The 18438-nt window shown below is 36.8% G+C and overlaps 1 protein-coding gene across 3 annotated transcripts in view; it reads left to right on the top strand.

The window, feature by feature from the left end:
- Not1 (CCR4-NOT transcription complex subunit 1) overlaps positions 1-18438 on the top strand; it is a 568860-nt gene that overhangs the window by 348552 nt on the left and 201870 nt on the right. For all 3 annotated transcript variants that reach the window (XM_090401629.1, XM_090401630.1, XM_090401628.1), the window contains exons 32-33: positions 2720-2860; positions 18233-18337. In XM_090401629.1, coding sequence (XP_090257755.1) covers positions 2720-2860; positions 18233-18337 — 246 coding nt within the window. The remainder of the gene's footprint in view (positions 1-2719; positions 2861-18232; positions 18338-18438) is intronic.

The raw sequence follows: 18438 nt of genomic DNA, 5'->3' as shown, positions 1-18438 counted from the left end.
ATTAATCTCATAACTTCATCCATCAAAAAAATAAAACCAACAATCTTAAATGCCTGTTGGAAAAATATATGGCCAGAGTCAGTTCAAAGTGAAAATCTAATTGAGGCAGCAGAAAACAGAATGGATGCAATAATAGAACTTGCTAAGTCTCTAGGAGGGGAAGGTTTTGACAATATGAACGCCAAAGATATTCAAGAATTACTGGTGAAAGAAATTGATGAAGCAAATTTGGTGGAAATGGCATCTGGGATAAACCAAATTAATTCAGAGGATGATAGCACAGATGGAAATTATGAAGTGAAACATTTTACCCTAAAAAGCATAAATAAAGTCCTAGACTTGGTCGAACAATTGCAGTTATATTTTCTAAATAAAGATCCTTCCACTGAAAGAAGCACAAAATTTAAGAGAGAGAATGTATGCACCTCCTGTAGTATGATACACACATCAAAACGATAATCCATTTCTTGCTAGGTAATAACGGTCTGACAGTTATTGTATCACTTCTGCTACAATTCGATACTGAAGTTCTTACAATGTGGTGGGTAGGGTGAAGAATTTGAGGATGAAACATCCTCATAAATTCTTCATTGAATACCAACAATGTCTTCTGCAGCAGTTACCATTCTACTATTTTCATCCATTACCATCATCTTACCATTATCATTTTTCCTTCTACTTGTGACATATCTGAAAAACTCTAGTGTTTTTTTATTTGAGGCTGATTTGCTAATTTCTCTTCATGCTGTTCTTACCAACTGAGTCACTTTCCTGGCCTGCCCTTTATACTAATGTTACTGATTGCTACCATTATCCATCATGTGCCCCCTCCATAGTATTCTCTTCTTCCAGATTTCATGCTTAATCCCTTCATTCATCCATTTGACACCTACTTTATTCAGTTCAGTCTTTTGACCTTCAAAATACATTTGCACATTGATATCATTAAATTTCTTGTAGCCATTTCTCATGCAGCATTGATCTCCCACCTGTTTAACACCTTATTCCATTCTGTAACCCCCCCCCCCCCCCCCCCCAAGCTGTGTCCTGAGCTTTTCATAATCACCAGCCTTGTAATTCCACACAAAGCCTTCACCGAAATCGTAACCCAGGTGATGGTTTCATGGTTACTCTCACCACCTGCTGTGAAACGCCACTCATAATCACATTCTCTGATGAAATGATCAGATCATTGGAGGATGTTCTGCCTGATATAGTTATCTCTCAAGAACTCAAGAAATTCATTTTCCTTATTCCCATATGCTATCTTTTCATTCCAATCTATGCTGCCAGAATTAAAATCAACCATAATAATCACCCTTCTCTGGTTCACTAACCCAAGTTGCTTATACATTTCTTCATCACCACCCTCCACATTCCCTGGCCTATAGCAGCATCCAACCAAATATCTCTTCCTGTCAAACTCCATCTAACACCTCACTGACTCAAAACCATGTCCACTATTTGCATGGACATACTTCACTTTCTATCATCAACAGCACCCTCTCCTCCCTTGTCCTTTCTATCCTCACAGAAAACATCATGCCCTTCCATTTCTATTTCTGTCAGGATATCATTCTTATCCAACCATGTTTCACTTATTCCAACAATATTTGGGCATGTAAACTCAATCAATGAAACCATTTCATCTCCCTTATTTCTGATGCTCCTGGCATTCGATTCCCATGGGCAGGACATGGTATGTCCTGCCCATGCCACTTGTAAATGATGTTTTCTCCACACCTAACCATTCCCAGTTGTATTTATCACCACTTCACCTATCTAACTCTTCAGACTCAACTACATCCCAGGCTATCCCATTCTTATACTGACCATCCCCATACACACATTCACTTCTACTTCCAACATCTGCTCTCTCTCCTTATACTGTCTCCCTGTCCACCCCAATTCCCTCCCCCCCCCACACACACACACTACCACCACCCCATTTCCCTGTTCATCTTGTATTCTCATTCTATCATTATCATTCACAGTACTACTATTCTCATTTACAATAATTTCAATCTCACCAGTTCTGCTCTCCTGATCTCTTTCTTCCCCTCTTCTAACTCTTGCTCACATCACTCATTCCTCCTCACAGCAATAGTGTCTGTAATTTTAAGTTGGGAAATTATTGACCACTTTTAGTTATTTTACATTAGCTACTAAGGTGATGCTTTTTTAGACTTGTGTGGTATGCTTAATTGCCAGTCTATAATCCTATACTGAAGATGCATAGATGAAAATTTTATATTAAGTTTTAGATGCAAGTTTTCCAGCATTTTTATATTTATTATTATTATTATTATTATTCTAACTGTTGGTATTCCATTAGTGAAACAAATAAGCATTGATAAATAGGTGATGAAACCATATTCTTATAATTATCTCCATTATTTTAAAACTACATGATTAATTATCCTCCTTGTTATGTCAACCAGAATTGTTTCTTCCAATAATTAGCACCGCGGTAATGCTTGAAATTCAGTTTATCATTATAAAAAATTTATCGCTAGAGAGCTGGTAATAATAATACAAGATTTGTCTGTATTATTATCATCAGTTAGAAGCTTTAGTATGAATTTTTAACTATATTCATAAAGTGTATATATGAGTCAGGTATATGTGTCAGGTTATTAAAATATCTGATATGAATGGTGGTGATATTGAAATACATGAATAGATTAATGATAATTTCTTTTTTTAAAATACTTTTCAGGGAGCTAGTCAGCAGCAGAAAGATCTAGTGGATCATACTGCATCAGTAGTAGCTGCAGATAATGTAGAATTGGCTTGCTGTTATATCCAGAAAACAGCTGTAGAAAAAGCAATTCCTGAAATTGATAAGAGGCTGGCAACTGTAAGTAATGATCCACTTTTTATGTAGTTCACCAAATATAAATGAATATTAAAATTGGCTGGAATTCGTTTTTCATGTTTTTTATCATCATAGAGTAGGGCTTGCACAGCTAAGTTGCCATAAAATTGCATTAACGTTATAAGACATTCATCAGTTTGGTTTCAGTATATATATTGTTTCAATATTTTCTGACATGTTTGTTGTATCTCTGGTATAAAGTTTATTGTTGTATTATATGGTAACAATCACATGCCAAGGGTATCGTTTTTAATATTTTACTGGAATACCATGTAAAGATCAGGTGGAATTATTAACCATAATTTGGTCCAAGTTATAAATTTATTTCTAATTGGCAATTGTGCATTGTTAGATTTTGTTTGTTATATGGTTTTTCTTCAGTATGAGTTTTTATAAGCTTCCTCAAGCAGCATGTGACAGAAGGAACTTGAGGTCAAAGAGTGTTAGATTTGATTATAGTGTCAGAGGGTGTTTCAGTTAAAGACGTTACTATTCTGAGTCTGGTTGGTGATAGTGATCATGCAGTATTCACTTGGGAAGTGACTAAGTTTATGAATGTGCCATTCAGAAAAGGTTACATGCTGAACTACAAGCAAGAAATTATGACCAACTGAGTAGTATACTGAGTTCAGTTCAGTGGTATCAGTTGCTGGACAGAAAAAATATTGACAGTGCATGGGAAACATTTAAAAAATACTTAAATGATGCAATATCAGAATGTGACCCAAGAGTTGGAAAGAATAAATAGGATAGGAGTCAAATGGATGTGGGCTCTTATTAAGCAAGATTTGTAAGAAAAGGATGATATGGAAGGAATACCATAAGGATGTGCATAAGGATGATGTCCATTATAAAAATTATAAACAGCATGCCAGAAAAGTTACAACTATTGTGCAGAAAACTAAGTCTGGGTATGAAAAGAAACTGTGTGAAACTCTATGTAACTTGGAAATACCAAAGCGCTTTACATCGATTTTTACAGAGGGCAAGTCTCATGAGATTGTTACAAAAATAACCTTGTATGTCTCTATATATTTTATGCTAAATATTAATGTAAATAACCCTATGGGAATTGACTGTACTTACTGCTTTAACAAAAATTTCTAGAATGTGAAAAACAAAGGCAATGCTTGGCCACCGGAACTTTTGTATAATAGCTCTGTATAAGGGCATAAGAAAGTTGTTTATGAATTAAGTTTATGAGAAAGTTATATGTCTCTATATATTTTATGCTAAATATTAATGTAAATAACCCTGTGGGAATTGACTGTACTTACTGCTTTAACAAAAATTTCTAGAATGTGAAAAACAAAGGCAATGCTTGGCCACCGGAACTTTTGTATAATAGCTCTGTATAAGGGCATAAGAAAGTTGTTTATGAATTAAGTTTATGAGAAAGTTGTTTGCGATCTATGTATAAACACATTCTAAGTTAGTTTCAAAGAGGTCAGCAAAGTTCAGACAAGTTTCTGCTGCCCGACAAGATAGAATTAAAGGAGTGCATGGAGGAGAAGAAAGAACGGATCGGTCTTAACAGAAGATCAAGGATTCGTGCCGAATTCTTGGGGGGTTACAACCCTTCGTGTAAGGTCCCGGAGAACGTGAAATAAAAAGGAACTGAGCCTAACATCGCACAGGGGAGTTAGAGGAAATCGGCAGTTAGAGGCAGTAGGATCCATAGGAGCAGACATTATGGCGAACCCATGCTAGAGAAGAAGAATGGAAATGACAAGAGAACAGCCGATATAAATACCTGAGACAGTGTCGGTCGGATGTCTTTACTGCGGAAGGTCAACTGAAGCCAAAAGCTGCAGAGTGATCTTCAAGCCTATATGCTGAAACCTCTTGCCTGAGCTTTTCGAGTACGGGAAAACTGCAGTCCAAAGCCCTCCAATATCCCGACGAGACGCCCCCTGAAGCAAGACTCTCCAGGTGGAAGCCTAAGGCCCGAGATGAAAGGAAAAGCATAAGGACTTTAATGCAGGACCTTTGGATGAGTGTGCGACACAGAACCTCTGTAGGTTTGTTCCATCTTTTGTTGTACATTCCTTTTGTAATCTAGGAGATACGTTATAGATGGACTGATAAGAAATAGTAATAAGAAGTGTCTATAATAGAGTCCTCTGAATTGTTATTAATTGGAATATAATTTGAGATAACTTGGCATAGCTAGCTAACCTCTTTGTGAGTAAATTAGAGTCTCAATAATTTGATTTAATAAACAGAGAAGTAATTGAGTAATTATATTCTATAGTCATTTAGTATTGAAAAGGGAAAGTTTGTTTTTTTATGCTAAAAGTCTAACGGATAGGTAGAGAGAGTAACCTCCTTATCGTTTAATTAATGTACTTGTTATTAATGTAAATAAATGTGTTTCATTTATATGTTAATAGAGTATCGGCTGATCTTTTAATTTACAATGCACTGTTCCAAAATAAACTCGGACTTGTGAGTGGGAAACAACTAAGGCATTAAAAGCATAGTTTAAGTACTTGAGAAATCACGACTGTTTATGTAAACTTAGTTGAAGAAATTTATGCTAGTAAGAGAGAGAGAGAGATCTACCGGACGTTTTACTGTCTTATGCTGATATAGAAATACTTGTGGCACAGTCTTAACAAATAAATTTTCCAGTGTTCATAGGCATACGACTAGTAAATACGAAAGGTGGATAAATATAGCATGCAACAGAATAAGTAAGAAAGGTTACTAAAGCAAAAGTGCATTGCTAATTAGAATAAAGAGTTAATACCCCCCCCCCCCCCCATCTACAATAATGCATTATTGCTTGGACTTGTGAGTGGGAAACAACTAGGGCATTAAAAGCATAGTTTAAGTACTTGAGAAACCACGACTGTTTATGTAAACTTTGTTGAAGAAATTTATGCTAGTAAGAGAAAGAGAGAGTTTTACTGTCTTATGCCGATATAGAAATACTGGTGGCGCAGTCTTAACAAATGAATTTTCCAGTGTTCATAGGCATATGACTAGTAAATACGAAAGGTGGATAAATATAGCATGCAACAGAATAAGTAAGAAAGGTTACTAAAGCAAAAGTGCATTGCTAATTAGAATAAAGAGTTAATACCCCCCCCCCCCCCATCTACAATAATGCATTATTGCTTGGACTTGTGAGTGGGAAACAACTAGGGCATTAAAAGCATAGTTTAAGTACTTGAGAAACCACGACTGTTTATGTAAACTTTGTTGAAGAAATTTATGCTAGTAAGAGAGAGAGAGTTTTACTGTCTTATGCCGATATAGAAATACTGGTGGCGCAGTCTTAACAAATGAATTTTCCAGTGTTCATAGGCATATGACTAGTAAATACGAAAGGTGGATAAATATAGTATGCAACAGAATAAGTAAGAAAGGTTACTAAAGCAAAAGCGCACTGCTAATTAGAATAAAGAGTTAATACCCCCCCCCACCACCACCACCACCGTCTACAGTAACGCATTAGACATCATTCGTTACAACTGCTCTGCAAGCTAAAGACAATTCACAAGAATTCTATCAATATGCTTCAAGTAAAAGAAAGAATAACTCTACTGAATGCAGATGCTGTGAGGGTGACAGCTGCAGAAAAGCTTCTTCAACTAGTGAGTGCTCATTTTGCTAAAAGCTATCAACCTGGTGTATGCAACATTGAGTTCACAGCTACCTCTTCACTGGATGAAGAAACTCGGGTGTATGAAGAGGAGGTATTAGAACTGTTGCACAAGCTGAATAAGAATTCAGCAATAGAGAGAGAGAGATGCTAAAAATGTTTGGCTGAAGTGGTTATTCCTTTGACCAGACTATATAATTTGAGGCTCAGAACAGGGAAGATTCTGTAGGAGAGGAAAGAATGTATGGTAATCCTATTCCACAAGGGTGATGCAAAGACCGATGTATCCAACTCTTGACCAATTAGCATCTCAGAAGTGATCAAGATTTTGGAAAAAATGGTTAGGGCTTGTATTCAAAAATAGGTTGACAGTGAATCTCTGCTTTGCAATGAACAGCATGGGTTTACTAAGGGGAAGGTCACATTTTAGCAACTCGCTTGCATTTTGTAATAATGTTACCATTGAACTAGACAAGTGGAATGGATACACCATGATACTTTTGGATTTTGCTTTTAGATTTTAAAATATTATCATGGATAAGAGGATGGTTGACTGATAGATATCAAAAAGTGGTATATGGAAATGTGAGTCTGCAAGATTTAAAGTCACCAGTGGTGAACTATAAAGATCAGTCCTTATAGATCACTGTTATTTAATCTGTACATTAGTGACATTGGGAAGAATTTGACTGGCAACATACAGTTATTTTCTGATATTGCAGAATGATATGAATAGGCTGGAATGGTGGGCATGGGAAAATGGATATCAGTTCAACATCAGTAAATGTAAAGCCATGCACTTTGGTGTAATTTGATATCCAATGTCGTAGTATATTGGTAGGGTTATGCTAGAAGAAACTGATCAGACTAGGGATCTTGGAGTGTTAGTAGATAGTAAGTTGAAGTTCAAGGCCATGTAGCAAAGGTTGCAAATACAACTCAAAAGATAATTGCAATGCTGAAACAAACTTTCACATGTAAAGATAAAATGTCTTACCTCTTTACAATGCCTTGATAAGACCTCATTTGGCCTATTGTGCACAGGTCTAGTTTCCATTGTGATTCTGATACAGTGGAGAGAGTACGAAGAAGAGTGTTAAAAATATCAGGATTGTGGAATACTGATTATGAAGACGGATTGAGAATTTGTAGACACTAGCAAACAGGAGAAAGAGGGGTAATATGATTGAGAGTTACAAACTTCTGAAGGGGTCATACAAGATTTCAGTTGGTGGAATTTTTCCTTTTATTGAGGGTGTGGGAAAGGATAAGAGGATATTCTTGGAAGCTGAGAATGAATTCCTCTAAGAAGCAGGTGAGCTAGGTTTTTCTCTCATAGAGTGGTGCATGATTGGAATGGATCACCATTGGATGTTGTGTGTGATAACAGTGTGAATAAATTCAAGAACAAGTATGATCACTGGTGTGTTGTAGTATGTGGCTTCCCTCGATGAGTCCCTGACTCCCTGGAGGTCTTAATAATAATAAGCTTAATTTTATATATTATTATAGTGCAGCTAATGGTGCCAAAACAAACCAGAAACAATAGAGAGTAAGCCATCATTGTTCAGGAAATTTAATATGAGACACCTAGTGAGATGTGTATGCACAGTGTATTTGCTGTTGAAAGTGAGTGATTTAGATGTGATAAGCAAAAATTGAAAGAGAGAGCATGTTTGAAGTCTTAAATGAGTGGATGTCAGAAGTTTGCATGTCGAAAGGGAGAGAATGATGTTAAAGTTTTAAAAAAAAGCACAATAAGTGAAAGTTTTGCAGAGAAGGAAGAGGAGAATATATAAATAAGTGAAGCTGAACAAGATATCAATAACAAAAGTGGGTCAGATGAAAGAAGCAACGATCTGAAAAAGAAGATGGTGTGGTGGCTTTAATGAGTGAAATAGTGTGTACTCAGTCTTTCACAGGCAGGACAAATGATCAAACATAAGCTTGAGCATTTGGAGAAGCATCTAGCAAGTGGTGCAGCAGAGAAGAGTGAGAAAACAGATGTGAGAAGAAAAAAGTAAATAGAGTATTAAAGTGAAAAGGCAGAGTAAGGTGACAGCATTGTATGGTGGAGATATAATAGTATGCGATGACAGGCTTTAATGGAAAGCCCAACATCACTGAATTAGATATACTTTTCTCCCTCACAAAAAAAGAAGCAGTTTCACACACATTTTGATAGTGCAGTTGACTCTTACTAAAAGTCCTGGCTAAAGGTCCTTTGGTATAATGCTGTGCTGAGAGGAATTCACTATAGAGATTGTTCATTCTAACAAAGTTTGTTATAGTGAGAATCATTTTTAGTTATATACATATAATCCAAGTTTTAGCATATATAATCTAAATATGAATATGGGTCATTCATTTAGTTCATGCAATTGCCATCCTATTGCCTTAGTCTCCTGGTGAGAGGGTGATAATAATAAACATCAGGTGTCACGTAACTCTTCCAAGAGTGTTATTTAATAGCTTATGTTTAGAAATAAATGCTGTAAAACAATTTTTTTTTTTAAATTAGAAAGAAAAAAGAACCGGTAGATTCTAATTCTTAGGTAATATGTAAGAGGGAAGACTATTCCAAAATACAGCAGTAGATAGAAAGAATGAAGATGAAGAAAACTTTGTTTTCTAAGAACTAAAATGTTCTTAGAGTTTTGGCTTTGAACTGTGAAGGGTTGTTGAATAGCTGCTACATGTTTTAACGGATTTAAAACAGTTTGGGAATTATTGATACCTGTTCTGAACATGGGAAGTCCGTGCGGTTAGCCTAGTGGCTATGCGCTTCACAACCATATGCCTGGGGAAGGAGTGTCCTAGGTTCGATTCCTGTCTACGACATGAGGAACTTAAGGATCTTTCTCAGCCATAGCCACGTTAGCCTGTCTTGGGCGTGGATAGCAGGGTCTCCCCCCTCAGTTTATCTGGGGGGTTTTCATCCTGCAAGCAGGCAAACCGGCCCCATGAACACACACTGCTACAGTCAAAAAAAATACATTCCCCCCCCCCCCCCAGCGACAGGTTGGTTGGGGGTTGTACTAACAAAAATTTGCATCAAAATGTAAGACGCGGACCCTGTATTGGAAGCAGGATAAACACATAGAGGAAGAAGAAGAAGGTCTGAGCATGGGAACATTTGTAGAAAATGCAAAGCAACAGTATTCATTGGTTTGAAAGATGACTTGTATAGAGTTAATAGCCTGTTCAGAGGTAAAATAGTGCCATGAGTGAAAGAGAAATCCTGATGTCTGGATGCTGAGAGTACAGTATTGGTGATATGTTAAATCTGAGAGGGAGAGAGTGATTTAAGGTTAGCATTATCCCAAGAAGAGAAAATTCATCTTGTCTGGAGTTTGGGTATTATCCACTTCCATTATTTATGATGTTCAGTTATTGTATCTGATGAGGACCTTAATTTTGATGTCTGGCATTTGACCTTGAATCAAGGAAAATGAGACTTCAGATAATATCCGCTGAGTCAGCTCATACTTTCTCCACATGCTGTTTGGCAGTCCCCCTGTACAGACTACAGACAGTTAATAAAAGCAAAGTTAATTAATCAATGGAGGTCATACTGGCATGAAGCATTAACAAATAAATTGCATTAGAAGACAAAAAAAAAAATAATAATAATTAAAAACTTCCACATGCACTTCACTAACATTCATTGCATAAACACTAACCTAAGTGATGTGCATCATCACCTGCTGATATTCAAACTGGAGAGGTGGAATGGAGATTATGAGGAGAGAGTGATGCTAGTAGACAGGAGAAAGAGGGGTGACACAGATCTGCAAACTTTTGAAAGGGTCATACAGGATTCCAGTAAATGGTATCCTTTTCATTTTATGGAGGATAGTGAGAGGATGAGAGGACATCCATCGAAGTTGCAAATGAATGCTGTCAAGAAAAGAGTAGGGTAAGACTAGATTTTTCTCTCATAGAGCAGTGCATGACTTGCCTTTGGAGGTGTTGAGTGCAGGTAATGTATTCAAGATATAAATGGTGTGAGTGATATGTCTTTCCCTCGATGATGTTATTTACTCATTCAGCTATTTATTTTTTATTAGCATTGTGTAATGCTATAACCTTTGTGATTTCCGTTATAATCTTTGCTGCCCTTGTGTCAATAAACCACAAACAGCAAACCAATCAACTGATCCATACATTATGCTCTGGTGCTTATCCTCTTATATGCATGTCACAAACTTATTTTGCATACCTATCTCTCTGAAATAATTTATTGAACTTTCTGATATTTTACCAGATTTCTAACCTCTTCAGACCTCAAATTACAACTGTGGAAACACAACACTCAGTTGTAACTGAAAGGAAATGTCCTGTCAAGGTACCCTTTAGGGACCTGATAAAAATAAAATTATTTTAGAGAAGTCAGGTTAAATGTAGTATTTTTCATTTCCATATATTCAGGGTATGTCTGAAAAAAAAAAAGCTCAAGGTTTTTGCAGATATAACCTCCATGCCACTTTCAACCAATACATCCAGCTAGCAATCTTCATCTGTTCTCCTTAGGATCATCTTCATCCTCATGCACATCCTGGAGTATATAAAGTTCCTTCTGACTGCAACTTTGACATACTCCTCCCCCTCCTCTCGATAGAGGTACCTGTTCATGGTGAGGGAGAACCTCGCAGTGATGGTGTAACTCTTTTCTTTTCTTCCCGTATTCTTTGCTCTACTTCTGAGTCCTTTACACTATCCTGCCTTCCAGACCACCATTACCGGATTCAATGCTCTGCTGCGATGTTTGTCCTGCAGTGTGATCAGTGGGCATCCAGACGGGATCCTGTTAGTCTTGCACTACTTTGTTTTTGCAGGTATTCCAACATCACACCTCTAGAAGAGCAGAGGTGTGATGTTGGAATGGGGTCTTCTTGATGTTCCAGATGAAGAAATATGTGTTCAGAACTTAAAGACTGGAAGTTCTGGATAGCCAAGCCAGGATTATTTGGCTAGTGGGATTGTCTGCAAGGGTTAATGGTGTTGCAGTGAATCTTCTAATCCCATCAACCGAGTCAGAGCCCAAGGCTTGCTGTGGTGCTGTGTAGAGTCTGGGATAGCCCTGCTATTCCTCTCCCAAGCACAGTCATTGCTTGACAGTGGGTGGGGAGCTGTGTTGGCAAACAAAAAATCCTTTGAGCATGAATTTTACATCCTCAAATTTTTCAGGGGCTCTCAGAACCCAACCAAGTACTAATACCATAGCTACATCACTTGATTACAGAAGTAAAAAAAAAAAAGAAAAAAAAGATGTAACAACACTAAATGTGTATAACAGGTGAAAAGCAAATAGGGAAAATGTCATGCTTCTTTATTCAAAAGGGTTTAGAAGGACCTAGCAAGATCTCCCAGAAATTACCAGACAGTAGTTTAGAAACTACTATCTGGTTATTTAGTAGTTTCTGGTAATCCTTGTAGAAACATCATTTAGCAATGCTCAAAAAAACTACTCATTATAACATCAATAGATGGAATACGAATTACACTAATACCTCATCAATTTCTAAGCTCTTCTAGAGGAGTGATGTTGGAATGGGATCTTCTTGATGTTCCAGATGAAGAAATATGCGTTCAGAGCTTAAAGATCAGGGAGTGACTGGTATGACGTGCATCCTGATATGTAGAGATGATCATCTGTTTCTGTCCAGGAACATCATCCTTACTTTTGATACACCTAAACCTCCAAAATTTGTAAAAGCAGGATATCTTAGTTGTCCTGTCAGGCTGTATATCCCTAATCTACTGAGGTGCATAAAGTGTCAGAAATGCAGGCATGCTCAAACTGCCTTCATGTCTCTACCATCTGTGCCTGATGTGGTAGTAAAGAGCATGATAATGAATGTTGCCCTGCAAAAAAAAAAAGCTAAATGTGTTGACTGTTAGGGAAATCATCCGGCCTACTCCCATGCATGTCAGAGGCAGAAGGATGCAAAGAGGAAGCTATCTACCACCATTTGAAAATTTCCCCGTCGTGAAATCTTCTTATGCTGAAAAAGATGAGTTAAGAAAATATCAGTAGCCACTCAAATCTGCATGTCTATTCCACTATCAGAAAATTTCTCTTAACTTTAAGATCGTGAGTACTTCTCTTTGGAGCACATCATCTTTACCACCTATAGTCTCACTCCTGAAACAACTCCAAAAATTATTTCATTTTATGAGAACCCACTTGTCAAGAAAATTTTGGCAAGGATCTCATCTCAAGATAAAATCGCCAAACACCCCGTAGAAAAATGGATACTTCTATAACCACCGAAAGTAAACTAAACTCACCAAATGATCCTGACACATCAGGATCATTGGGTGAGTATAAACCTGACAAAATAAACACCCAACATTTCAGAAATTAGACAAGCCTACGAAACCAAACCGACAGGAAAATTTCTAAAGTGGAACTATTGCTAGTTTCACCATAACATTGATGATATTAATGTCTGCTGCAGAAAAACAGCCCTTCTGTTTCTGTCTATAGGAAACATATTTAAAACCAACTGAGGATCCAACCTTAAGGCATTGCAATGTTGTTCATAAGGACAGAATTGGATATGTTACTACTCATGGCAGAGTAGCTATCTTAGTAGGTAGTCTTACTCCTTTCCAACGTATCCAGCTTAATACTGCTGTGGAAGCAGTTACAATTAACCATTTATTTACCTGGTGGTAAATAAATGGAACATTTATTTACCACCAGGTTGTGAGTTAAATGAGATTGAACATGATAATGTTTGCAATTGCCTCAACTCATACTTCTCATGGGTGATTAATAGGCAAACACTCATTCTCTGGGGGTAGTGCCAACATGAATACATGTGGTCATATCATTGAGCAAATGTTGAACAATCGTGACCGCTCCCTTCTTAATAATAGTCTATACCTTTTTCCGTTTGCCTACATGCTCATATTCTGCAATAGATCTTATAATCTGCTCCTCTGACATTTTTCCACTTGGGATGTTGACAAGAAACACCTAATGAAGCCATTCTTTTCCTGTTATATGCACTGTCTTCACAATAATCTGTGTTCTACACAGATGCCTATGGGAAAATGTACCAGGCTTCACTGGAATACTCTTTCCCATCTTACAAAATTAATGCTCAAGCAGTGAAGTGAATTATGTCATAGATTGTATTGTCCAGGTAGCAACAGTCCCAATTCCAAAAACATCATCTCAGTTCCTTCTATCCAAAGCTGTGGTGGAATCTAAAGTGTCAAGCAGCCAAAAAAGATCTAAACAGAACATGGAGTACATTTCGTAGATATCCAATTGCATCAAATCTAATGGCTTTTAAATGTGCTCAGACCAAAGCACATTATGGGGAATGTCAGAGTCAGAAACAATCATGGATCCAATTTACATAATCAATTAATCAAACAGCCAGTGGAAAATTGTATGGGATAAAATCCAAAAATGTGAAAGGTAGATATAGAATGCTTGAAAACAAAGTGTTTGTTTACCTTGGAACATAATGAGCATGTTGTTGCTAATCCTAAAGTTATGGAGACACTTTGAAAATTTTCAGAGAAAAGAAAAATCACAGCTAAGCCTTTCTATTAAGGTTCAGAGCCACCATACAATCAGCTATTCATTAAGGAGGAATTTAAAAGTGCTCCTTTACTTTCTTATACAATACAGTAGAGCCTGGTGACATTCATTATGATATGATCAAGCACCTTCCACCATCTTCAATGGATATCCTTTTCTTGTTGTACAACAAAATAATTTCAGAGGATGAGTTTCTGAATTCTTGGCATAAGCCAATTGCTATTGCCATCCCAAACCAGGAAAAGATCCAACAAAAGTGAACAGTTACCAATCTATTTCTCTGACCATCTATATGAGATATTGGGGGAAATGATTAATGCCAGACTTCTGCTATTTGGAATACAATGGTATTCTCTCCAACACACAATATAGCTTTTATCGACATCTTCAACGTTGGGCCATTTAGTCATGTATTAGAGATGCATTCCTGAAACGAGAACATCTGATTTCTTAGAATTGAAAAAAAGCTTAGGCACAGCATGGGGATATGGCATATTAAAAGATCTCTATAACTTAGGTCTCAGAGTACAACTTTCTATATTTATTAATTCGGGACAAATGACAACGTTCAGTTGGATTAGTTGTGCCAACTAATCCATCTGAAACTGAACAACTAATCCAGGCTGTGATTAGTTGTGATAACTAATCACAGCCACTGATTTCAGGATGCTATTATCTCAGCACACTCTGCCTTGCCTTCTGGGTGGTTTAAAATCACTGGAATGCTAAGAATTTGACCTGCTGCACCATCTGTACATCTGTTGAAATGACTGAAAGGTGCCAATATTTGTGACTGAAAAACTATGTTCCCAGGCTATTAACAGGAATGCGATGCAATGTTTATTTATTTATTTGTCGAAAAGTGCCCTCTTCATGAAGCATTAGTGTATAGCATTTAATCTTACGAATCACATGAATCTAGGAATCAATTAGGGAAACCTTTAATAGGAATAATTGCAAAAATATAATATCAGCAATATTGCTATTTTGTGGGTGTGCAGCATGCATCTATGAAGTAGCAATTGATCCAATACGAGGTTGCAAGATCTATTTGCACGTGTGCAGGGTGAAGAGGAGGACAAATAGAATTTTATTGATTTTTGAAGAACTATAGGTTGTAGTCATTTGGAAATACTTCATGAGGAAGGCTGGTCCAGAGGACAGAAGTGCATGGAATAAAAGAAGAGGAGAAGCAGGTTTGGTGTGTTTCCAGTTGCACAGTCAAGCAATGTTGGGGAGCTGCAGCTCTTGTATTAGCAGATGCAATGAAAAGCTGAGGAATGGTGGTTGCCAATTCACTGGAGCAGTGGCCATGGAAGTACCTATGGAATATATACAGTAAGATGAAATACTGTATATAGAGATTGAATAGAATCTGCAAGAGAGGGATCGTCTGTTAGTCTAATTGCTTGCCTCTGGATGGTGTTAAGGATTTTAAGGGAAGTTTTAGGTATACCACCCCAAACATGTGAGCAGTATTCTAAGCATGAGCAAATTTGGGATTTGTATAGAGTTGATTGGATGTAAAATAACATCTTGAACAAAAAAGAATGCCTAGGTTTTTGGATGGTGAGGAGATTATTGATGTGATGTGTTTATGCCAGGAAAGACTAGAGGTAAATGTTAGTCCATGCAGAGAGATCTGATCCTGTCTGGTGATTCATGTATGACTGAGGGTAGATGAGCTGAGATTTTTTTTTGTGAGAGAAAAGGCAAAACTGTTTTGGTGGCATTGAATATGACTAGATTGTCCTTGCCCCATTGGAGGATAGTATGTAGATCAGTGTTTAAGGCACTAGTTGTAGATCTTGTAGCCTGGGATGTCAGAGTACTGCATGGTTTGTTAAATGTTTAAGATGAGTGGAGAGTATTATCATCTGCAAAATTGTGGATAGGATTAGTAATGATTGTGAGTTGGTCATTTATGTACAGGAGAAAAAGAGTAGGTAATCGGACAGAGCCTTGAGGCACTCCAGCATTGGTGGTAAAAGTTCAAAGAGAGTGAGCCATCTACATGACTCACAGAGAATGACCAGAGAGAAAACTTGCCACCCAATTACAGAGGGTGGCAGGAAGACCAAAGGATGGCAATTTGTTTAGCAGGCCTCGATGCCCTACACAGTCAAAAGCTTTGGGAACATCAAGGAGAGACAGCACAAGTTTCTCTGAACCTTTCCATGGCACATGTCCAGCAGTGGATGATGTAGGCTAAGAGATCAGCTGCAGATTTTGAATGACAGAATCCATATTGGTGGGCCTCTAATAGTGGCAGAATTGGCTGTTGATTACTTTCTCTTATTTTGGAGAGAACTGGGGCAATGGTAATTGTATGGTAGTTTGATAGTAGACTTTAATAGGATGGATATGATGGAAATTATTTCAAGGTCAAATACTGTAGACATATTCCTGGTTGAATGGGCTTCACAAGAGAGCCTACTGACTCCATGGAGGTTACTGTAATAATAATTATTTATCAGTGGCAGTCATGTTAAGAAGCACTGATAAATAAATTACATGAAATTAACCTTGAAAATAAGCATTGGCAGGCTAATCAATATATAAACAGACGATAGGAAGTTGTTCTTGCTAGACTTGGCATTGGTCACAATCATCTTACAAATTCTTATTGAGAGCTGATGTGTGAACAATGTGACCCTCATTTTACCATTTGCCATGTTGTGGTATAGTGGCACTTCACTCAAGAAAGGAGTGAAATTTTTACTAATCTGGCTGAGCCTTGTCAAACTTGGACCAATTTCACAAAGTGTTTAAATTTTTACAAATAATTAATTTATACAGATGCATTTCATCATAAATGAAATTAATGTGTAGCTAATTCATTTATTTATTATTACTTTGTGTACTGTTGCAAATGTTGGTATGACTTTTTGCTGTCCTTCTGCCAATAAACCACAATCTAACCAATCAGATGACAGTGAAGAGAGCACTAACTTGTAGGAATGAGGAAGCTAATCTTTCAAATACAAGACTTCAGTAACACAACATTTTGACATCTTACTCAGATATTACTTCCTGGTTTTAGAGGAAATGAGAAAATAGTGAAGAGAAATCAGAATTGTCTTGCCTGTGGATGTGTGTATATAAGAACAGACTGAGGAAATGTCTTCAGAGTTTGAGTAAGTCAGGTGACGAGATATGATTGAGACTTAAGTTGGTAAAGAGTTTGCAGCATAGACAGACAGATTTTACCACTCCTGAAGTGTGCAGTCACTCCTGCAAACTGAGTAAGGGTGCTGTTAGGATGCATGTTAGTTTCATGTTCTTCTTATGACTGGTGATTTCTTATAAGTGTGTGTGTGAATGTTATAAATGCATCTTCCATGAATTTTTTTAAAAAGAAGATATGATACATGATATGCCATGAAAGAAGGTCTTCCTCAGTGAAGTGAGTCCTTAACTTCATGAACAAGCCTGCATAATAATAATAATTCTTCATTTTTTAAGAATTTAAACCAAAATTATAATGACAAAGTTTTCGAAGATGACAAATTTTATTAAAATCTGTCCAACCTAAGCATAATTGTTTTATTCAGATGAACAAAAATGAATAACAGATTCTTATGAAATCTTCATGAAATGTACCTAAAAATGCAAGAATTTTTTTTTTTTTTTTTTTTTTTTTTTTTTTTTTTTTTTTTTTTTGTATAGCAGTGATGTTTTTTGTAGAGATTGGGAAGACACCATTGCCTGTCATCCACATTTCTATGCCTTTTGCATGACGGCTACGTCCCCCCCCCCCCCCATATTCCAGACTGGTGGGCCGGTTCTCCTTGAATTCTGATGACTCGACACTCAGGGTAGCCCCTGAGTTTCAAAACGTTTCAAATAACTTGACAAAAACGTTACAGCCTACATCCGTTTCCAATTTCAGCTCATCATTTTATAGTATAGAGTATATATATATATTCAGTTTTTTTCAGTAATCTTAGAAAGAATAGAGACCTTTCTTATAATTGGAACCAAGGATATTTGATTAGGAGTGTTGAATATCAAGAAACCCATCATGTGCTAACAGTATCTTTACTGGAATGCCACTTTCAGCAAAATTTACCACTCTTTGGATTTTTGTGTGGGCTTGTTGTTTTAATATTTGTTCTTGTTACCTTGGACCTCAAAGCTTAGTTATGTTATACAAATGATATATATTTTTAACTTTTAGGAATATGAATTGCGTAAACATGCTCGAAATGAAGGACGCCGGTACTGTGATCCTGTAGTGTTGACTTATCAAGCTGAAAGAATGCCTGAACAAATTAGATTAAAGGTAAGAATTCTTATGAAGTATTTATAGACATTTTTGTTGCAATGCTTCAGTTAATGTTTAGAAAATATTACTTATAACATAAACTATTGATGGATCTAATA

The sequence above is a fragment of the Typopeltis vanoorti genome, chromosome 12, assembly GCF_054136105.1.
Source record: "Typopeltis vanoorti isolate ZY-2024b chromosome 12, IOZ_Tvanoo_1.0, whole genome shotgun sequence".
Classification (NCBI taxonomy): domain Eukaryota; kingdom Metazoa; phylum Arthropoda; class Arachnida; order Uropygi; family Thelyphonidae; genus Typopeltis; species Typopeltis vanoorti.
The sequence above is the reverse complement of the archived record's forward strand: the minus strand, read 5'-3'. Positions and strand labels throughout refer to the sequence as shown.